This window comes from Crotalus tigris, unplaced genomic scaffold, assembly GCF_016545835.1.
Source record: "Crotalus tigris isolate CLP2741 ecotype Arizona unplaced genomic scaffold, ASM1654583v1 scf7180000017604.1628558, whole genome shotgun sequence".
Classification (NCBI taxonomy): Eukaryota; Metazoa; Chordata; class Lepidosauria; order Squamata; family Viperidae; genus Crotalus; species Crotalus tigris.
The window spans coordinates 1,722-25,234 of NW_024096507.1; the positions used below are offsets into that span (position 1 = coordinate 1,722).

The 23,513-nt window shown below is 34.7% G+C and overlaps 2 protein-coding genes across 4 annotated transcripts in view; both read right to left on the bottom strand.

Moving 5' to 3' along the window:
* Positions 1-3,533: 3,533 nt before the first annotated feature.
* Positions 3,534-23,513, bottom strand: part of IPO11 (importin 11) — a 79,884-nt gene continuing 59,904 nt past the window's right edge. For 2 of the 3 annotated variants that reach the window (XM_039319748.1, XM_039319757.1), the window contains exons 28-30: positions 10,210-10,305; positions 9,769-9,853; positions 3,534-5,196 (exon numbers count right to left, since the gene is read on the bottom strand). In XM_039319748.1, the coding sequence (XP_039175682.1) occupies positions 5,032-5,196; positions 9,769-9,853; positions 10,210-10,305 (346 nt within the window). In that variant the 3' untranslated portion in view covers positions 3,534-5,031. Of the gene's footprint in view, positions 5,197-9,768; positions 9,854-10,209; positions 10,306-20,471; positions 20,593-23,513 lie in introns of those variants that run through there. The other variant, XM_039319785.1, reaches the window with a different exon arrangement.
* Positions 18,337-20,586, bottom strand: LRRC70 (leucine rich repeat containing 70). The gene has a single exon (XM_039319847.1). It carries the CDS (start codon positions 20,552-20,554, stop codon positions 18,719-18,721), a length of 1,836 nt encoding a protein of 611 aa, XP_039175781.1. The 5' UTR covers positions 20,555-20,586; the 3' UTR covers positions 18,337-18,718.

The following is a 23,513-nucleotide window of genomic DNA, read 5'->3' on the forward strand; positions in this document are numbered from 1 at the left end:
TAGGAACTGCTTCCATCCTGCGACGATATCTGTAATAACATCAAACATTCCACATCTGCCTATCCCAGGGTCCTGGGGTAAGGACTCGATAGGTAGACAAAATGACAAATCCAGTCTGAACATCTGGCTGACTGTGCGATGATCGATAATAATAATAATAATAAAGTTGGAAGGGACCTTGGAGGTCATCGAGTCCAATCCCCTGTTCAGGCAGGAAACCCTACACCATTTCGGACAGATGACTGTCCAGTCTCTTATTAAAAACTTCCAGTGTTCAGGTACATCAGTAGCAATCTTCAAATAGTTCTCTTAACAGACCCCAGGCTTTCTTCTCATGTGTTTTCCTCTAGTTTTCAGATGTATATTACAGTATTAACACTCTAAGGCATACAGTGAATTAATGACAAATTATGTTTCAAAATGGTTTTTTTAGATAGAAAAGTTTTTCATTAGAAGCTGTGATTGTGCTAAGTAACTTATTTAGTACAGAGATTTCAGATAACACTGGTATATCATCACTACATTGGCTTTTCTTCCTTTAGCATTTAGAAAGGGTCAGAATCAGTTTTCTGAAGTGGTCATCTATGCAGTCACAAATTAGAGTTGTATTTCTCTAAAGTAGAATTATTTTAGCCTTTTTTAATTGAAAATATTTGCATTTTCAATATGCATAATTGAAATATGTTCTTCAGCTTCTGAAAATCATGCAGTAATAGTAGTAAAGTTGGAAGGGACCTTGGAGGTCATCTAGTCCAACCCCCTGCTCGGGCCGGAAACCCTACACCATTTCAGACAAATGGCTGTCCAGTCTCTTCTTAAAAACTTCCAGTGTTGGAGCATTTACTGCTTCTGGAGGCAAGCTGTTCCACTGATTAATTGTTCTCACTGTCAGGAAGTTTCTCCTTAGTTCTAGGTTGCTTCTCTCCTTGATGAGTTTCCACCCGTTGCTTCTTGTCCTGCCTTCAGGTGCTTGGAAAATAGCTTAATTCCCTCTTCTTTATGGCAGCCCCTGAGATATTGGAATACTGCTATCATGTCCCCCCTTGTCCTTCTCTTCGTTAAACTAGACATACCCAATTCTCGCAACCGTTCCTTATATGTTTTAGCCTCCAGTCACCTAATCATCTTTGTTGATCTTCTCTGTACTCTTTCTAGAGTCTCAACATCTTTTTTACATCGTGGTGACCAAAACTGGATGCAGTATTCCAAGTGTGGCCGTACCAAGGCATTGAAGAGTGGTATTAATACTTCGCGTGATCTTGATTCTATCCCTCTGTTAATGCAGCCTAGTACTGTGTTGGCCTTTTTGGCAGCTGCCGCACACTGCTGGCTCATATTTAACTGATTGTCTACTAGGACTCCGAGGTCCCTCTCACAGTTACTACTATTGAGCATGGTGCCACCTATGCTGTACTTGTGCATTTGGTTTTTCTTGCCTAAATGTATAACCTTGCTTTTTTCACCATTGAATTTCATTTTGTTAGTTAGTGCCCAGTGTTCAAGTCTGTCCAGATCCTTCTGTATCTGAAGCCTGTCTTCTGGAGTGTTGGCTATTCCTGCCAGCTTGGTGTCGTCTGCAAATTTGATGAGTTCCCCATCTATCCCTTCATCCAAGTCATTGATGAAGATGTTGAAGAGTACTGGGCCCAGAACAGAGCCCTGGGGCACCCCACTACACACTTCCTTCCATATAGATGCAGTTCCATTGAGGACCACTCGCTGAGTACGGCCGGTCAGCCAGCTATGGATCCATCTGGTGGTGGTTCTGTCTACCCCACATTTTTCTATCTGGTCAAGTAGTAGGTTGTGATCTACTTTATCAAATGCCTTACTGAAGTCCAAGTAAATTATGTCCACAGCATTCCTCTGATCCACTAATTTTGTCACTTGGTCAAAGAATGCAATAAGATTTGTCTGGCATGATCTATTTTTGACAAACCCATGTTGTCTTTTAGTAATGACTTTGTTTGCCTCTAGGTGTTCGTTGATTCTTTGTTTGATTATCTTTTCCAGGATCTTCCCAGGTATTGAGGTCAGGCTGATAGGTCTGTAATTTCCTGGATCCATTTTTTTTTCCTTTTTTGAGGATGGGAACTACATCAGCTCTTTTCCAGTCCTCTGGTAGTTCCCCTGTGTTCCAGGATCTTTGAAAAATATAGTTCAGTGGCTCCGATATCACATCTGCCAGTTCCTTGAGAACTCTGGGGTGTAATCCGTATGGTCCTGGCGATTTGAACTCATCTAGGCTGGACAGGTGCTCACTAACGATTTTCTTGCCTATCTTAACTTGTGTTTCTGTTTTGTTTTTTGTGGCACTATTTTTGATAGGTTGGTCTGTTTTTTCCCTTTGTGTAAAGACAGATGCAAAAAATGAGTTAAATAGTTCTGCTTTATCCCTGTTGCTTGTCACCTTCTTGCCACTTCCACCCACTAATGGACCAATCATTTCCTTCACTTTTTTCTTGTTTTTTACATGTTGAAAGAAGCTTTTTTTTGTTATTTTTGACTTTGGTCGCAAGCCTTAGTTCATTTTGAGCCTTGGCTTTCTTCACTTCATCTTTGCAGGCTCAGGCTATTTGCTGATATTCTGACTTAGTTATGTTCCCCTCTTTCCACTTTCTATACTTGTCCTTTTTATCTTTCAATTTGTCAGAGTTCTTTATGCAGCCATGCTGGTTTCTTTTGAGAGCTGTTATTTTTCCTCTTTGTTGGTATTGTGCTAGACTGTGCTTTTATTATCTCATTTTTCTAGTTAAAAGAAAGAAAAAGGAGAATGGCTGTGTAACTATGCTGACCACCACTAAAAAAAATCCTCTTCATGGGCTCAACTTCAAGATAGCAACGAGGGGAGGTGACTACATATCAGAAACATAGAAATATCATCTGTAGCTCCCTGCTTGTGTATTGGATAATACAACCCAGTCAATGTTTAGCAAAGCATCAAAGCTGGGATAAGACTGGATGGCACTTCTTTGAACATTAGCAATATATGCAATATCTGAATATAAAAAAGGGAGGCTGTTCAGTTAACACAAAAGAGAACCCAATCACCATTTAGAAAATGAATCATTTGTTGTTGTTGTTAATTGCGAAGTCGTGTCCGACCCATCGCGACCCCATGGACAATGTTCCTCCAGGTCTTCCTGTCCTCTACCATCTTCTGGAGTCCATTTAAGTTCACACCTACTGCTTCAGTGACTCCATCCAGCCATTTCATTCTCTGTCGTCCCTTTCTTCTATTGCCCTCAATCTTTCCCAGCATTAGGCCCTTCTCCAGTGAGTCCTTCCTTCTCATTAGGTGGCCAAAGTATTTGAGTTTCAACTTCAGGATCTGGCCTTCTAAAGAGCAGTCGGGGTTGATCTCTTCAAATGATATGCTTTAGAAGAAAGAATGATAATGCCATGATAAACTCAGACATCTTTTTTAAAAAAAATATCCAGTCCATGTATTGAGTAATATTTAGGTCGACACAGAAGCTACAAAGAGTATTGGTACTGTCTGAAGCCATAATATTAAAGTCTGATGCAAAATATTAGCAATATTTTGGATTTTATTGATTTGGAATACAATACATCATTATGGTCTTAATCCTGCAACATTTTCATACTACAGACATATCCAAGGTGATGGGATTTGTAATACAGAATACTGAATGACAATTTTACTATTTAAATATGAATTGCACTGCCATTCTTTATATCTGCAACAAGTGTATTAAATGAAGCACTGATTTTCAATTATCGATATGCCCTTTATGTGTTTAGAAAAGAACACAAATGAATCAAAAGATATTTCTTTCTGGAAAATTTAATTGAAATGTTTAGTTTTATAATTTGAAAACATTAGAATTTAGTATACTTAATAACCTGCAGTTTACAGATCTTCACTTCTTCAATAAGTAATCTTCAATTACTTATAGTTGTCATATTGTATTATACAATCTTATTAGTATTTTGTCAAATGTACTTTAAAAAATCCTTACAACTAAAGTTAGACAGGCATAAGAAGCCTTGCCTAAAAAAAAAAAAGCGCCTCTCCTTAAAATAGGAAACATGAGAGAAAAATGTGAAATGGGCCAGGGAACATAGAGAAAGAAAAGTTACATATTTTATTCATTTTTATTTTATTTTTTATAATATTTCAAATCAAAATCTTTTTCAACCCGCCTCCCTGACCTGCAATCTTTATGTTCTCTTCTGAAATTTTTAATATTTTAGCTTTAGCATTATCCTAGAATAATTCAGTTAAGACATAAAAATAGTACAGGGTTCACTATTCTTAACCCTTTGAAGAGAACATCTTTATACAATAAAAAATGTATTCAAATCATATTGTAAATTCATCTTGCAAAGAGATCAGAGATCAATTGGGTTATCAAAGAAAAAAGCATTGATCAAAACAGTTCTTGGATCTAAAATCAAATCAAACCAAATTAATTTCTTGCAAATGGTTCAACAAAGTAATTTTAAAACAACAGAATGACTTCATTACTTCTTTTCATGCAAAAGACTAGTATTCAACTCCCCATAGAGGAAATCACAGTAATACTTTCCACTATTTATACAGCTGAATTGCTTGTGGAGCATATGTCTGTTTGACTGCTTGACATCCTTTCCTACTACAAAATTTAATTTAAAATCTTACATGTTATTGCAGTTTTAATAGTTAGCAATAGTATAAGGCAACCTAAGTAAGCTAATATCCTTACAGAAAAATTATGTGTAGATATTACTATATTATTATTATTGAGAAGAATTCATGATTCTGAGTTAAAAGTCACCATCATTCTGCCAATGGTAAATTAAAAATCTAGGTTTAGAGAATCTTTTTTGCAAGTTTTTCAATTATAGGTTAGAGTAGCTGGAAAAAGACAGTAAAACTATCAGAAATAGTATATATTATCTCAACTGTGTTTTAATTTAAAAAAGCTGAGCCATTTCTTAGTTTCAAACTCTCTATTTAAGCGATTTTGTAATGACATGGAAAGCTGTTCAGTTTATATTGAAGATACAGGCTTTGTCTCCACTTATTCAGAATCCTTGTAAGAAGTCTTGTAGTTGAGCAACTATTTCTGTATCTACAGTTTCCATAAGAGCTTGAAAGCTTTGTTCTCCCAGCAATTCCTGCTGTGCTTTTAGTTTCTCATATACAAATTGCTGCAGTGACACAGAGTGTACTGGATCCTTTAGTGCAAGCTGCAGGAAAAAGATAAGAAAAATATATAATTTAACAAAACAGGCAAACCTGTACTGATCAGTCTTATAATCTTAATGGCAGTGAAAAGGGCTTTTGTTTCCTGTGCTGCTTACACTGAAAACATACTTTACAAGTTGAATCCTTGAAAAGGAAATTTCTGCTACTTCATCAATTGACATGAACACACTTAGCTTCAGTGCCTATTGTGTAACATAATTACGTACTGTGAACTTCATTTCTGTATTTTTTGTCATTAGTTATTCAAGGCAGATGTTAACAGTTTAACAGACCAATAAACATTTGTGATGTTTTTACTCATATACAAAAAATATTTATAATATTATCTTTAAGCTTTATGATACTATATATTTTATAGGAAATTCCTTCTTAGGAATGCTATTAAAAAATTAGGTTATAGGAGTCTTGTGCCCTTGGAGGTAGCAGTCCTCAAAGAGTTATCCATTCTTACTCTGTTTTAAAAAGAACAAAAACTGTAAGAGACGAAAGTGATCTTTTTATTTAGCCCATGAACAAGTATAGCTAGATAGCAAACTGAAAATTCTTGTATGCAGGTTATCATCCTTCCCTATAGTGATATGATGAATGTCAATTTAACTTACTTTATTTCTAAATTTGGATCTTCGTAAATATAATTTGTCAGTAAGAGAGTGCCCCCTCTCTGTAATTACTCTTTTTGATGACATATAAGTAAGCAACATATTTGCTAATAACATCAAGACCTCAGCTATGTATCCAATTTTCTATGAAAAATGAACAAAAACGTACTGCTCCGCAATTATCAGAAAATTATCTTTAATCCAAAGCAAAAAAACAAAACCAGGTAATACCTCACCCCCATAGTCTACTGCAAAAAAGTTTTTTGAGAAATTTATAGTGACATTTGCAGCATGAACAAAGAACTGAAGTTGAAAATTAAAAATAGAAGGAATTCCTGATAATAATGTCGTAAGCACTAATGTTGAGTTTTAAAGTTGCATCTTTAACAAAAGTATATATTTTACAAAAAATAAAATTATATACAGCTCAGGATGACATAAAAAAAACTAAAGCAGTAATATATACCTACAAACAGAATCTCTATAAAGTGGCTAAATACATGTAGTCCTCAACTTAGCCTGCCCATTACAGTTGTAAGTTGAGATGGCCATGAAATAGATGACTCATGTGACTAATCTGATTTAACAACTTTTTTTGTGGCAGTCATTAAGTGAACATGTGACTGTTAAGGGAACCATTGGCCAGTTTTGTTGAGAACTGTAAGTAAATGCTGGTTTTTGGCAAAATGTTGTAAATGTGGTCAAATGACTGGAGGACACTGCAAACAACCATAAACGTGGGCCAGTTGCTAAGCTTCCAATATGTAGCTAGAAGGGCCCAGTCATTGGAACTTCAGAAACTGGTCTTAAGTACGTCCAGAGAAATCCGTTGTAACTTTGACTAATTGCTAATAACTGGTCGTTAAGTCAAGGGCTACCTGTATATTATTATATATCCAATTAAAATAGTGAAAGAAAAGTCTTCTTTGCAAAGACATTAATTTCATATGTGAGAATTTCCTATTCAAATACTGTTTTTAATTTCAGGCTTTTTACCTTACGCTACATTACCACTTAACTCAGTGCCTTCAGATATATTGATTTATTCTCTCATATTCTCAAATTAGTATTGGCATATTGAAATAGTAAGCAGTCTTTGAACTTTTCTTCCATAAATCTTTATGGGTGAAAAAAACTGAATTATGTTCATCTCATTGTTAATGTCTTCCTTTTATAGCTAATACAGTGTAAGAGTGAACTCTGTGATAATATGATTCTTGAAGAGCATTGAAGAATTACTGTACAACTTGCTAAATTCTCCACTTTTTTCCCTCAAATTACTTTAACAATTCAGTACTGTATGCCTGCCATAGTATTGTTATTTGAACAAAGACATATAAAGGGATAACACATTATGTATAGTTTAACTGTCAAATTATTAATAGCATCAAATCTCCTTAGGCAACAATAAGAAGCCACTTTTTCTGTCAGATTAATTTATTCACTGTCAGCAATTTTGTAATTATCAGTTTCTCTAAAATATTTCTAGATTGCCATCACTTTTACAGAATATTTTAAAAGCATGTGGAATAGACGCTAATAATATGGATGTTTTAAAAAAATATTGGTAGATATAAAAAGTCCCAAATTAAAGATCTGATTTAGCTAAAAACACTCATTTTTAATTATGCAAAGAAAGAAGTACATCGGATAAATGAGCTTAGACAATTTGTAAATTGAGAAGAAAGTAATACCACTGTCTCTGCAAGAACTATCTTGGCCCTCTCTCAACTGGCATCCAGCAACCACCACTTCATCAATCTATTGAACTGCTTCCAGCCCAGCTGGTTATTATCGAATTCTCAGTATCTGTGCTGAACTTGCTTTTATCTTCCTTTTACCATCACACATGTTTTGCTATCTAATGAGTTTTAGATTGTAAGCCTGGAGGCAATATTGTATTATAACAGATTTATATAAGGTCCTATGAAGAATGCTTTAAGTAGCATTTTGAATAATTAGGGGAAAAAACCCTTCTTTATGGGAGAGATTTTCTGTTATGGAGGCAGAAGTAGAAAGCAACAAGGTACCTCAGAATTAAGGTAAAATGGTGTTCCACAGGTGTTTCAGTTTACATTTCTCAAATACCTTGACAATGACTAAGACTTGTAAGTCTGGGACATGGCAGAAATAGTCTAAAACATTTGGAAATCACCAAATTGCTTAGCTTTAAATCAATGGATTCCAATTGATAGAGGATTATTCATCTATATACACTTTCCTGCTAAAGTAAGAGTTTATGGGTGAACAGAAGAGCTTATAGTAATTTTAACACATTGCATTCATGTGTGGTTTTCTTGCTGCACAGTAGAAGATAGGAAAGTGCTCCAGAGGGTCATTACCATTGCCCAAAGAATTATTGGCTGCCTTCTCCCCCCCCCCCCAGATGAACTGAATAGTTCCTGTTTTCTTAGGAAAGCTCAAAATATTTTTAAAGACTCGTCTCATCCTGGATATTCTTTTTTTGAACTATTACCATCTGGCAGACAGTACAGGATAATAAAAACAAAGACAAATAGGCTGAAAAATAGTTTTTATTCTAGAGCTGTAACTATATTAAATAGCACAGTATAGTACAACACTGAAGTACAATATTAGGGGCAGCGCAATGGTGAATAGAATGTGAAGGATGTATGTATATAATGTATGTTCTTATTTATGGTTTTTGCTTGTGTGTAATGTGCACTGTGGACAGCACTTAATTTCGTTGTGAGCTATGCAATGACAATAAAGATATTCTATTCTATTCTATTCTATTCTATTCTATTCTATTCTATTCTATTCTATTCTATTCTATTCTATTCCATTCTATTCCATTCCATTCCATTCCATTCCATTCCATTCCATTCCATTCCATTCCATTCCTCAGGAATTTGGAATGCTTGGGCATATTTCTATAGGTATATACAAAATATTTTAAGACTAAAATATTCTGATCCAAAACTGTTCCATTTTGACCTCACTTGGATTTTACAATAAAATATATTTTACAACATATTTTTCTGCTTCCCAGTTTAGCTTATAGTCAGGTTTTCCCACTCAAAAACAAAGTCCAACCCTGCTTAGTTTGAGCCAGATGCTGCCCCCTTCTGAAACTTTAAATATATACTTGTTAAATACTGTAAATATTTTTAAAAACCCTGCATAACTCTATATAGATTATTTAAATTAATGAAACACAATTTTATATTCTAACAACTTTACTGCTAAGTAATAAAGCTATAAAAAAGTAGTGCAACATCCTATATAGTGTAAAGAAATTGAACTGATATTTTAATTGTTTCTATTAAATAATCAGTTAAAATCTTATGTGAAAATATTGCCAACATTTTAGAATTTACCTTTCATAGTACCTGAATAGAGTTTTAGATTATAGTTGTACTGTGCAATGAGAGTCTGTTGTTTTCCAAAGTGAAACCTGAGCTTCTGGGGATATGCATCTGGTTGGGGATGGATAGAATTTTCCTATTTTTATTTTCATATAACTCTTTTATCACAATACAACTACAGATTAAAAGTCAGTTTAGTGTAGTGATTAAAAGACAGACTAGAAACCCTAGTCTCACCTTAACCATAAGACCAACTGAGTGATCTTGGGTCAGTCACTTCTTTCAGCTTTCAAGACAATGGCAAGCCACTTCTAAAAATGCTGCCAAGAAAACTGCAGAAGACATTTATTTACCAGGAGTAAAAATCAACTTAAAGGTACAAATCTGAATTTTGAACCACAGTTTATTTTTCTCTTATTATTTTCCTTGTTGATTTTTAATGTGCAATTATTATTTTGTCTAATTTCATATCTCCCCCTATCTCAAACATTCCATGTTTGTGGGGTTCAATATTTCATCAACTGTTTCTCTGAGAATAATTATACAACTGAGGGGAGGAAAAACTTAACTTCCAAACTGCTGAAGTTTAATTAAGATTAATTAATATAATTGAATTTGACTGTACCATCTTTTTTCTTTTGTCCTGTTCTGTGGGTGGCTCTTCTTCTTCTATAACTTTTGGTTCTTCAAAACTAGACATCAACATGCAACTAAAAAAAACCAAAATGCAAATATATTAGACTTCCAATCATCCTAAGAAGGATTTTAAGGAATTGTATAACTGTATGTTGTTCAAAACTAAAGACTTATACAGAAGTATGTATAAAGAGTATTTTGCAAAATGAAGAATAATTAAAACTTGAAATAAAAAAATTGAAAATGCATTTAAAATATTATCTATCTTTATTAGCCAATCTAAGAATAATATATAATCACATTTACTATTTCCATATAAGAAGAATATCAAAATACATCTACTCCCTCTAGTGACAAACTAGGCTAAAATGAGTTACTTATTCTGGTAGCTTCACTGCAGTATGCATATGCAAAGTAATATTCTACTTACTCTTTGAATGTTCTTGTTTCTATATCTTCAGTCATAACATCATGCAACCCTTCAACTGAAATATTTATGATACCACAAAATTTATCTTGGACAATACTAGAAAAAACATGGAAATTATTTAAATCATTTAGTTAACAGGAAAACAAATTTAGCATTACTTTTACTATATCTTTTGAGGGTTTTTTTTGTTGTTTAATGCTTAGCTGATCACTCACGTTTATCCCAAAACTAAGAATATTCTGATTTCAAAATATTGTGTAACAACTAATGTTATATAGTTTCTACATGGAAGACAGTAGCAAATCAGAGAGAGGGGGGGGAGGGAGGGAGGGTAGAACACACATGCTAGCTAGACTACAATCTAAGTATGCAATTATTTCCTTGTTATACAAGTGTAGTACACTTTATCTTGACAATTGAGTCACATTGGCGTACGTATGTTTAATAACATGTTTTTTTGTTTAACCAGTGAATGTGACTCCCTATTCAATTCTTCCCTATGCAACCCATAAAGCTAAGGACTTCCCAAGACTTAAATATATATTCCATTTTAACAGCAGAACCTGACAATACTTAGGAATATTAAAATTTAAATCAGTGTATAAACACAGCAACAGACATTTACCAGAATTAGGAAGTTATTCGCCATTTCTCTATGACTCCTGAATGTTCTTTACCTTTCCAATTTACCAATTTTTTGTTCTTGGAATAGGAGCACACTTTTAAATCATTAACATGCAATATGAATCATTTTTATGTTCTAAAAATTTATAACTAGGACTATACAGAGCCAAGTCACTCTAGTATATAAAGATGCTTGCTTTGCACCACGAAAGCTAGTTCTTTTGTTTTCTAAATTAAACATCTTTTAAAAGGACAAAAAAATGAAACCTAGTGGCCTAAGGGAAAATTCCTTGGACATATTAGTGCTCTTCAAAAGAGTTAGTGAGGCGTGCAGCTTCAAAGTTAAATGTAACTCATCTGTTATATAACTAATATCAGAATGGATTCACAGGCTGGCAATACATTTCCAGCCAGCAGCTAGAATGCTTAGTTAGAAAGATCCTGAGTTTATGAAAACCAAACTATGAATTGTAATTAATAACATTAATAAAATCTGTGGCCTTTTAAAATCTCTCATCCCAGTATTTACTAGTAATATTTCCCACAAAATAGGACACCAAAAGCGGAGGAAATACAATATGGTTCATATACATTGTCCGGACTGTATATATTATGCATACATTAGTAGATGTATACACATTATTATACATTTTTTTTTATTTTCAAAAAAGATGTTAGTAGAGTTCCTAGAACATTATAATTACCCCATGTACCACATCGATAGTCAAAGAAGCATGTGCTTTGAAACAGACTTAAATTCAAACTAAACCTCTTTTCTCTTATTCCTCCTGCTTTCTGCATTTCTGATGCCATACATTACACTCCTACCACACCACACTGACAAGGCAAGTCACCTATATATAAACAGATAACAAATCCCACTCCCTTCTAACTCTGATGTTGAGTAATACCAGGGGTCCATAACCCCTAGTCTGTGGACCAGTACTGGGCTGCGGAATGCTAGCGACCGATCCACACAAACAAGCAAAGTCCCATCTGCGAGATGCAAGCAGCACACAAAACCACGCACATTCTGGTCCATGGAAAAACCTTTCTCCACGGAACTAGTGCCCAAAAGGTTGGGGACCTCTGTCCTATACAAGTTGGCCTCCACTCTGCCCTATACAATTTGGCCTCCACTACCAGTGTTTTTTCAAAGGGCAAACCCCACCCCCTATATCAGAATAAGTTGGTAAAATCTGCTTCTCTAGCAGAATTGTTATGCGCTATTGTTTTTTTTTTTAAAAAGCCTCCAATATACAAAGTGCTTCCATTGGAATTTCTATCATAGGGAAATGGGGATTGAAACCAGAGTAAATAAATTTTCTTGTAAATGCTCTTTAATTATTCTAGATAATGTAATTATTATCTATGAATTAAAACAGATATGCAGTCTCTTTAAAACTTTGTGTTTTGCTACAGTGCTAATGTTTTCATGGAATAATTTTATAATAAAAGCTGTTTTATCCAACAAATATTGCAGAGCTTCGTGATGGTGTTCAAAATAGCTGGTAGCATGAAATAACGGAAATTATTTCTATGAATTTATGAATAGTAACGAACAGTTAAAAAATCCTGTTCTTGGGAGCTTCCAGTGGTCAGCGACAATGATGGCGGCTACTTCGTAGCCGTCCTCCTGGGACAGCGTTAGATCTGCGGAGCACAGCGGACATCAGCTGGCCCGCGGCTCGAAATCCCCTTCCCGGGCGAAGGGAAGGGGTAGAGACTACACGAATAGAGGTAGAACCTCTTAACCCCCCCCTGGATTTTTTTTTGGGGGGGTAGAAAGAGTGTTCCCTCGGAGTTCGTGCTTTCTCCGCCTCCCAGCTGTTTTTGTTTCTTCGGAAACAAAGTGAAACGCCGCTACCATCTCCACGCTTAAAGTGTTCTGGTGAGTGACTTTTAAAGCGGACAGAGCTGTCTAAAGGATTTTATTTTGAGTGTAGTGTTTTATTTCTCTTTTAGTTCATGTTGATTTCTTTTTTTTTTTTTGTTTTTTCCTGGTGTGGAGAGTGAAAGTAAGATGGCGCTTTGAAAGTGCTTTGCTTTTTTTTTCCGGAAAGAAAGAACGGACTTAAATGAAACGTATGGACTGCTTTCAAGCTTTTCTTTTCTTTTGAAAGCGTTTTGGACGTTTTGAAGTTCTTTTCTTGCACTCTCCCTGCTTTTTTTTTTTTTAAACCTTAAGGATCTTTGTATTTTCTTTTTCTTTTTTTCTAAGAAGAAAGAGAGAATAAGATTTTGAAAAATGGCTTCAAAGAGGCAACCAGCTTCTATAGTTTCTAAGGTGGTTTCCTCTCCTGCAATTCTAACAGTACAACAACAACTTAAAACTACACCACCAGTACTGCAACCTAAAGTTACACCTCCACCTTCTCCTCCTTTGCCAGGCTTATCTGCACAAGACATCAAAGATATAATGGGAAATGCTGTATCACAAATCAGAGAGGAAATGAAGCAACTTCTTGAACAGAACAAGTCTGAAAGTAAAGAGGAAATGAAAGACCTTCTTAAACAGAATAAATCTGAAAGTAAAGAGGAAATGAAGGAGCTTTTAGTGGAGAATAATACTATTTTGAGGCAAGACATAGTAACAGCTTTATCAGGCCTGGCTTCTGTGGTCGAGAAGTTGGACTCCAGAGTGGAAGAGGTTGCAGATAAAGTAGACCTCCTTGAAGATAAATTCCAAGATATGGAAAAAAAGATGGAAACCTCACAAGAGGATATTCTTATGTCTCAGTATAGGGAAATGGAGCATACTTTGAGAATTAGGGGTCTGAAAGAAGATATGAATCAAGATTTGACAGAGATGGTGTTTAATGATCTAGCTGTTGTTCTGAATAGGGATAAAGATGGATTACGTAGAGAAGTGGAAAAAATTTACAGAGTTAATTCCTGGATTGCGAAACAAAAGAATCTGCCAAGAGATGTGGTGATCTACTTTGCAAAGAGATCTCTGCGTAATGAAATCATACAAGCTTTTTATAATAAGAGATTCCATATTGCTGCCCAAGATGTCATTATTTTAAAGGAAATCCCATCCAAAATTTTAAGAAATAGAAAAGACTTTGCCTTTCTAGCTAATGAACTTAAAACAAGACTGATGCCATTCAGATGGGATATTCCGATGGGTATTGTTTTGAGCCATGAGGGGACACGTTACAGACTTAATACGGTTGTTAAAGCCAAAGAGTTTTATAATACGGTCCTGGGAGCAGGCTCATCTTCATCTATGATTCAGAAAGCTCTGGGCGGCAAAAAGGTGGAACAGCAGTCTGAAGGATTAGGTCTGATGGCTGCTGGAAAGTCACAGGTGGAATGGTCGCACCAAGCAGAGGTCAAAGAGCAGAGAATGACTCGTGCAGCACATAGGAACAACAGAAGAAAGAAGTTAAAGAATCTTCTCATGAAAGTGTCTCGTTGCCGTGGGAGGAGCAAGACCCAAGAGTTCTGCAACACATTCTTCAATGGCAGATCTTCAGGCAGTCTTCTCCAGGCTCCTGGTCAAGGGAGATGGCAAAGTTCCTGACCTGGAATGTTAACGGCCTTAACTCCCCCCAGAAAAGAAAGAAAATTTTTTATTATCTAAAGCAACTTAATAATGACATTATTTGTTTGCAGGAAACTCATATTTTACTCAAAGATCAAAAATATCTAGCCAATGCTCGTCTGGGATCTCATTTTATATCTCCTGCCCCTGGGGAAAAAGGGGGTGTGGTTATTTACGTTAAGCAAAGCCTACCAGTTTGTCTGGTAGAATCAGATCCTCAAGGAAGATATGTTATGATTGAACTTGGTTTATATGGTAAGAAAATACTTATAGTGGGACTGTACGCACCAAACTAGCAACAGGAACAATTTTATAGATTGTTACATCAGAAAATAACTTCGCTGGACTATAGATCTGTGATATTAATGGGAGATTGGAATGGTGTCTTAGATACACAAAGGGACAAAAAAGGTTCTTCTGCCTTTTTTAAACAGGCCAAATTACCTAAAGCCTTTTTTGATCTGGAAGAGGACTGGGAGCTGAGGGATTATTGGCGTGAACGTAACCAAGAGGAGAGAGACTTTACCTTTTTCTCAGATAGACATCAATCTTTTTCAAGAATTGACTTTTTCTTGATTACAACTGACTTATATAATAGGGTAAAGAATGTAAAAATCTTTCCTAGGTCATTGACGGATCATAGTCCAGTTTGAATGGAATTGGCTGATGAAAAAGAGGAGAGGAGATCCTGGAGGGTGAATGAGAACTTATTTAGACAAGAAAGGAATCTTCAAAAATTAAAGGAGTGCTTAAAGGATTATTTTGCTTTAAATATGCATAAGGGAACATCAATATCAATGGTATGGGATGCAGGTAAAGCTTTCATGCGTGGGATTCTGATAAAAATGAATAATGTCCATAGACAAAAGCAGACCCAGAAACGTAAGGAACTGGAAGATGAGATTAAATTAAAAGAAAAGTTTTTGATTTTAAATCCTTTAGATGAAAAGGTTAAAGAATCTATAAAGTTGTTAAGAACACAATTTAACATGTTGATGGCTGATCAAACTGCAACTAATTTATTGTTTATGAAACAAAATACATTTTGTAATGCTAATAAACCAGGGAGATGGTTGGCCTATCAATTAAGAAAGAAACAGAGACAGAGAATTATAGATAAAATAAATTATAATGGTAAATTAGTGTATCAGAAGGAGTTGATTAAGAAATCTTTTTTAGATTATTATCAAAAATTATATAAGAGTACCAATGTACAAATTTTAGATATAAATAATTATCTAAGTGAGGCTAACTTTCCTAAACTAACAGAAGATCAGAAACAAGAAATTAATGGTTTAATTACCAATGAGGAAATTGTGACAGTTATTAAGCAATTAAAATTAGATAAAGCGCCGGGTACGGATGGTTTGACATCCATTTATTATAAAACCTTAGTAGAAGAGATGATTCAACCTTTATGTGAGCTTTTTAATAATATATTACAGGGCTCAGAGATTCCTCCGTCATGGCGCAGTGCTTTTATATCTTTGATTCCAAAAGAGGATCAAGATCTTACTTTACCAAAGAATTATAGGCCTATATCTCTCTTAAATGTAGATAAGATTTTTGCAAAAATTTTAGCTAATAAGGTTATGAGGGTTTTGCATCAGCTTATACATAAGGATCAATCGGGTTTTATAACCGGTAGGTATATGAAAAATAATGCTAGACAAATTATCAACTTATTAGAATATTTAGATAAGAATAACCAAATCTCTGCAGGGCTGATATTTTTAGATGCTGAAAAAGCTTTTGATCAATTGAATTGGCAGTTTATGTTAAGAGTAGTTGAGGAGATGAATTTTGGAAAAAAAATATTACAAGCTTTTGGTGCTATATATCAAAAACAAACGGCACAACTTATTGTTAATGGGGGCTTGTCAGAGGTTTTTACAATAGAAAAAGGTACAAGACAGGGATGTCCATTGTCACCGTTACTGTTTGTTCTAACATTGGAAATTTTGTTGATTAAAATTCGAGAGTCGCAGGAAATAAAAGGAATAGAAGTTAACAAAAAAGAATACAAGTTAAGAGCTTTTGCAGATGACTTGGTGGTTACTTTGTCTCAACCTACCTATTCTGTAGTAAAGTTACTACAACTGATTTACCAATATGGACGGGTTTCAGGTTTTAAAATTAATAATAATAAGACTAAAATATTATCTAAAAACATGACTAATCGGGACAAGCAGATTTTGGTTAATTTGACTGATTTTGAAGTTGTTGATAAGATAAAATATTTGGGAGTTACTTTATCTGTTTCTAATGTAAAATTGTATAAGAATAATTATGAAAGGCTGTGGGTCAGGGTACAGAAAGACTTGAAGAATTGGGAGAAGTTACAGTTATCTCTTATGGGAAGAATTGCAGTGATTAAAATGAATGTCCTACCAAAATTTCTCTTTTTGTTTCAAATGCTACCTATTTTAAAGAATGAGGTTAATTTAAATGAATGGCAGAAAGGCATTAATAAATTTATTTGGGCAGGGAAAAAACCAAGGGTAAAGCTTAAAATTATGCAAGATTTCTGTGAGAGAGGTGGACTCAAGGTACCGAATTTGAAATTATATTATGATGCTGTGGTTTTAACATTGATTAGTGATTGGGTAAATTTAACAAATGTAGAAATACTCCATCTGGAGGGTTGGGATTTACTTTTTGGATGGCATGCCTATTTAATTTTTAATAAAAAAGTGGATTGGGTTTTTAAATCTCATATTATAAGGATTTCTCTACTTCGGGTTTGGAAGAAATATTATAAAAGTGATTTTAAAATACCATTATGGGCTATACCTTGGCATGCAATAGAGGGGATAAGGAGAGGAGTTAAAATGGATAGGGTCTCTTATGCACAACTACTTAGATGGGATGGCCAAAATTGGCAGTTAAAATCTTTGGAAGATTTATTACATGAAAATATTACCTATTCATGGTTTCAATATAGACAAATAGTGGATAGATGGAAGATGGATCGTAATATGGGCTTGCTTAGAGAAGATGAAAATCTTTTTAAACAAGTAAAGGATCAAAGACAAACTCACATTAAGAGAATTTACGGGGTTCTAGTGGAACTGGATTCCGAATCAGAACTAATCAAAGACTGTATGATTAAATGGGCACAAAATTTTGGTGAACCAGTTCTATTGGATACCTGGGAAACTATCTGGGTGAGGAATGTCAAATTTACATAAGCCCAGAACTTAAGGGAGAATTTTTATAAAATGTTTTATAGATGGCACCTTGATCCACAAAAAATGTCTCTTATGTATCCTGACTTACAGTCTAAATGTTGGAGATGTGGTTGCCTCGACGCCACTTATTATCATATTTGGTGGTCTTGTAAAAATATAAAAGCTTTTTGGATTAAGATATGGTGGAATATTCAAAGAATTTTTAGAAAGAGGGTAAAATTTACTCCACAATTGTTTTTGTTAGGTATTGTTACTGATTGTGATGCTAAGGAGGTTATATTGATGTTGAATTTGATTACAGCCGCAAGGCTGTTAATAGGGCAATATTGGAAGAAGGAATCTTTGCCTACCTTGCAAGAGTGGCTCTTTAAAGTTTCTTATCTGGCGGAAATGGCAAAGATTTCGGCTTTTTTAAAGGAGCAATGGCAAGAGAAATTTTTTGCCGTATGGAAAAAATGGATAAATTTCACACAATACAAATTGGATATAAAAAATATCATTTAGCTTTTTTATAACTTGTATAAACTTTGATATTTTATAGATTGTACTTTTTCTCTTTTTTCTTTTTTTTATCTCTTTTCTTCTTTCTTTTTTCTTCTTTTTTAAGTACTTTTTCTTTTTAATGCTTATGTTTTTTTTGTTATATATATCTTATTGTTAATTATTTTATAACTTGTTTAACTTTTTTTAGGATTTTTAAAATTTTAATTAAGCCTATATTCAGCTCTGGGAAGCTCGGGGGTGGGGTGGTGGAGGGGGTGGTTTGGGAGGACTTGGGTGAGGGTTGTTTTGTTTTTTTTGTTGTTGTCTTTTCCGTTTTTTGTAAAAACTTTTAAAAATTTTCAATAAAAAAAAAATCCTGTTCTTTTTAATATAACATCAAATTTATGCAGAATACCAAACATAAAATAACATTAATGATATATAATTGCTACAGGCAGGTCAATTAAAATAGAATAATTATAGCTAAAATATACTTAAAATCAATAAAATGCAGATATTAAAATTAGAACAAAATGTAAATGTTAAAAATATTAGCTGCATTTCAACCTCCGACCCCAACCTCAGTAGTTAAACTTGCATTTATAAAAGTCACATAGTGTTGCCTTTTATACACATAAAAAGAAAAAGTGTGATGAATGTATTACAGTGCTGAATGTTCAAATAAGATAACCTGTGCTTGGTTTTCAAAGGCTGTTGATTTAGAAAGTTCAGCAGGATCCAATTCAGAACTTCTTGGGTTCTGAGGTACGGTAACATTGTAACTACCAGCCTGATAAAAGCCATAGTATTCTATTGTATTGTCCGAGTTCTTTTGTACATTGTACTTCTGTTTCAGTTTAATGATTTTGTAGAACAAAAAGAAGATCACAGCACAGGCCAAAATGAAAAAGGTTAATAAAATGTCAAAAGCCTGCTTTAGTTTCTCTACTTGCTGTGTACAAATTAGGGATGTTTTAAACGATACAGAAACAGCTTCCGGAGATAGTACTTTATTTTCTTTCATGGTCACATTAGCAGTTATCTTCTGTGTTGCTATTTGTTCCTGTTTTGAATTCCTACTAGAATTTTCTTCACTGAGATTTTGATAAGTAGATGTATAAGATACTTTTACCAATGATGTAACTGTATTTGCATTAAAGTTCAACTGTTTTTTAACTGAATTACTTGTGAGGTATATATTCTGTGCCACTAATGAAGTAGTAAAGCTTTGCTGGATTCCTGCAGATTTACTGTTCTTGAAAATTTTAGGACTTGTACTGTTGAAACAATTTTTGAACAAATGCAAACTAGCATAATTCATATATCTTCCATGCAGACTGGAAGGACTTTGGCAAAGGAGTTTCACGGAGATAGAAGAAGAAGCTAGCCAATTCATCAATCTGTGTAATTTGCAGCTGCAATCCCAAGGATTGTAATTTGCCTGTAAGTGAGTTAAAAAAACCAAAGGCTTGAGCACTATAGGCTGTAAAAATGTAAGATTATTGAAAGATAGATCAAGTATTTTCAAAGTGGATCCTAGTCCTTCGAAAGTATTACCTGCAATATCAATTATTTTGTTTCTATCAAGATACAAAAACTTTAAATGATCCAACAATGAGAAAGTATGGGAATTGATGTTTACTAAATTATTATCACTCAAAACTAGTTTTTTAAGATTAACTAACCCTGAAAATCCATTTGCATTAATAGTGTTTATTTTAGCACTTTTTAAAAATAGACATTCAAGCTTGCTAAGTCCTTTAAATGCAAAAGGAGGAATTGACCCAACAGGGTTTCGTGACAATGAAAGTTTTTGAAGTTTGCTCAGTACTAGAAACGCAGTAGATGGCACACATGTTAAATTATTTCCTTCGAGGTGCAAGCCTGTAAGATTATCAAGGTGCTGGAATGCTCTGTCTGATATTTGTGAAATCTTATTGTTTGCTAGGTTAAGAATTCGAAGATCAATCATGCCAAAGAAAATGCGGCTACCAAGGATCCTGAGGCGATTGTTTTGCAGCATTAGATAATGAACTGAAGTGAGGTTACCAAATAATCCTTCAGAAACAAAGTCAATTTCATTATTCTGAAGATATAAAGAATGAAGATTTGAAAGTCCTTCAAATGTTCCAGGATACAAATGTTTTATATGATTATTATTCAGCTGTAGATAGCATAATTTTTTCAATTCAGCAAATATATTTGGATATAAACATAAAATGCCAGAATTGTCCAAGTGTAGTACAATAAGCTGCTGGAGGTTTATCAATGTATTTGGATTTATGTGTGATATATTGTTGCCACTTAAGTACAGAAATAAAGTATTCTGTGGAAAATTGTTTGGAATAAAAGAAAGACTTGAATTACGGCAGTCAACTTGTCTGCCTATACACTGCTGGCAAACTGATGGACAACAAAATATATCCTTTTGGATCATCAGCAGCAGAAGACAATTAAAAATATGTTGAAATGACTCAAAGTGATGAAGTTGATACATATCCCAGGCTTTGACTCTCCAAGTCACCTTTGACTGCGCTATCAGAAAAAAAGTTAAAAAAAAATGCTTATTCAAAATCCTTGTAGCTCACTATTTTTATCAGTATTACTTTTACAATTATTTAGAAGTGCTTTATAGATAGTCCTCAATTTACGATCACAATTGAGCCCAAAATTTCTGTTGCTAAGTGACACATTTGTCAATGAGTTTTGCCCCATTTTATGACCTTTGTTAAATGAATCACTGCAGTTGTTAAATTAGTAACTTGATTGTTAAGTGAATTTGGCTTCCCCATTGACTTTGCTTGTCAGAGGGTCGCAAAAGGGGATCACATGACCCTGGGACACTGCAGTCACTTTTTTCAGTGCCATTTTAATTTGAACAGCCACTAAACAAACGGTTGTAAGTCAAGGACTACCTGTATGTATTTTATTCCATCGTTTATAGTTAAAATTAAATTTACATTTACTATATTTGAAGATTGTTAATGATAAAATTAAATGCTTACATTATTTAAACAGAATGTAGAAGTTCTGTTACAAAATTGCCAGATGAGTTATATTTTAAGCTATAAATTACATTCTTCAACCTTTAATAACTCATCCTTCATAGCTGCACATAGCTTATATTAACATTTCTACTATTCTAAGTTTAAAATATGTTAAAATTGTTCTCACCCAGAATACGAAGCTCATTTTATCAGTTAAATGTTTTCCTTCTGTTGAAATTTCTCACACTTTGCCTACCAGTTCTGCAACTGTTCCTACAGGAAATACTACTCTTCCCATCGGCTCCTCTACAATGACTGGCTGAAATCAAGTTACCATGGATACAGGAAACTGAGAGACAGGAAGTCATTTTATCTGCAGTTCTGAAATGCTGATGGAAAAAAATCTCTAACTTATTTTAAAACTAAACTTGATTTGTTTTTCTTCTCTAAGTATTGAATATGTTGAAGCAAATCTAAATATAAGAGCAATTAAATATGTAAGGTGCTTGTAAATGGTGAAAGCAATTGCTTATAAGCAGAGAAGGAAATATTTCACTGTATTCAAACTTAGAACGTCCCCCCCAATCGAACTACCATTAAAATAAGTATTATGGTCTATGCAGAATGCTTGAATGCACAAAGAAGAAAGTTATAGGTGGCAAAAATGATAGTATATGATTATAAAAGAATCAGTTGCTAATCTGTGGCCACTTCCAAAATGCCCTTGTCTTTGCTTCACTGCCACCAGATTTTTTTGTAAAGCTCTGTGCTTTTGCTTTTTTTCCCTTGAGCCAGCCAGCACACCTTCTATTTAGCCAATATGACAGCATTATAAACCACAGAGGCTTTCCACTTTTCCTTATTCTTCGTTTGCTGCATTTGTTTTTTTCACAGCAAGGGAGAATGAAGTAAAAATAAATAAGTGTCCACTTTCTGGGGGCACAGCAAAGCACTCCCCCAAGGCTTCCAGAAAATAATTACATTGCTTTAGAAGAAGGCAGAATTTTCCACTAAGAAAAGCATGCCAACATAACTATAAAGGGAAACCATCAAAGCTGCCTCCAATGTGTTTCCTCTGGAGCAACAGAACCAAATAACTTCAGAAGTTATTTGCTTGAAGCTCCACAATATTAGTGGTAGTGATCTCAGACTGGTGTTGTTTTTGAATATGAAGTAATCCTAACAAATGTTACTGAATAGATAAGACATCTGATTTCTCAAAGTTCTCTTTGAAGAGAAAACGTTGTGCTGCAATAGGAAAAAAGGGTCCTCTAATTGGCCTGATCCAGTCAATTATCACTCAATATACTAACATTTATTTCATATAAAGAGCCTCATCTTATGAAAGGATGTGCTTCCAAGGCCCTTGCTTAAGAAGTCAATTTTAACTGGACAATTTTAACAAATGCCTGATGCCAATAATTCATTTTCATTGAAACTTATCATAATGGTTGCCTTTCCAAATTCTTTTGATATTTATACTGGATATAAAACAAAAAAATGGCTGTGGCTGTTCTGACAGATGCTTATTACCAAGAGAAAGACAAGGGAAATAAAATATTCCTGATATTCCTGGATGTAGTGATATTGTTGACCATCGTATCTTGATGGTATTAAACTATCTATCATGTTTAATATCATTTAGTATGTTGTTTTAATTAGATTTAGATCTGGATTTGGTTTATAGGTACTACTTTAAAATATTTCCACTCCACTTTTCCTGCATCATTATTAGAGATATTGAGAAGTATCTATTAAACCTTCTAGGAGTTTTCCTAAGGAGTCTAGGAAGGCTTTTCTTCACTCTTCTTTGTGTTATTTTCTATCTATATGAAGGCTCATTCAGAGATTGGGCGTTGGTCTTACCTGAACGCCTTTTCTCAGCATGATGATGGAGAATCCACCAATGGGTTAACTTCGTCTTCTGCCCGTAGACTAGTCGACCAGTTTTGCTCCGCCTCTCCTCCTGGGACCTCCCTTCCCCCGTCTCGACGAGGCGAAAGCTGTTTGGCTACGTTTTCTTGTGTTGACTCCATTCTCTCCCCTCAGAGGACCTGACTGGCCTCAAGGGTGAGAGTGGATTCTCCATCGTCATGCTGAGAAAAGGCATTCAGGTAAGACCAACGCCTCTTCTCCAGTATGACGAGTGGAGAATCCACCAATGGGACATACCAAAGCCTCACTGTCCTTGTGGATGGGATGCCGTCTGGGCCTATGTCCCACTCTCTGATATTATGCACTGGAGTACCCTCCTGCCAAAGAAGGCTTCCGCAGATGCGAATCTGTCTAATTTGTAGTGTCCTATAAAAGGGGAAGGCGACATCTACATCGCTGCTCTACATATCTCTTCAATCGAAGCCTGAGTTGCCCATGCTGCTGAGGTTGCAGCACTCCGTGTGGAATGTGCAGTGATTTGTCTGGGGACTGTCAAGGACTGTCCATGTGGAAGGTACAAAAGTCCTCCCTTAC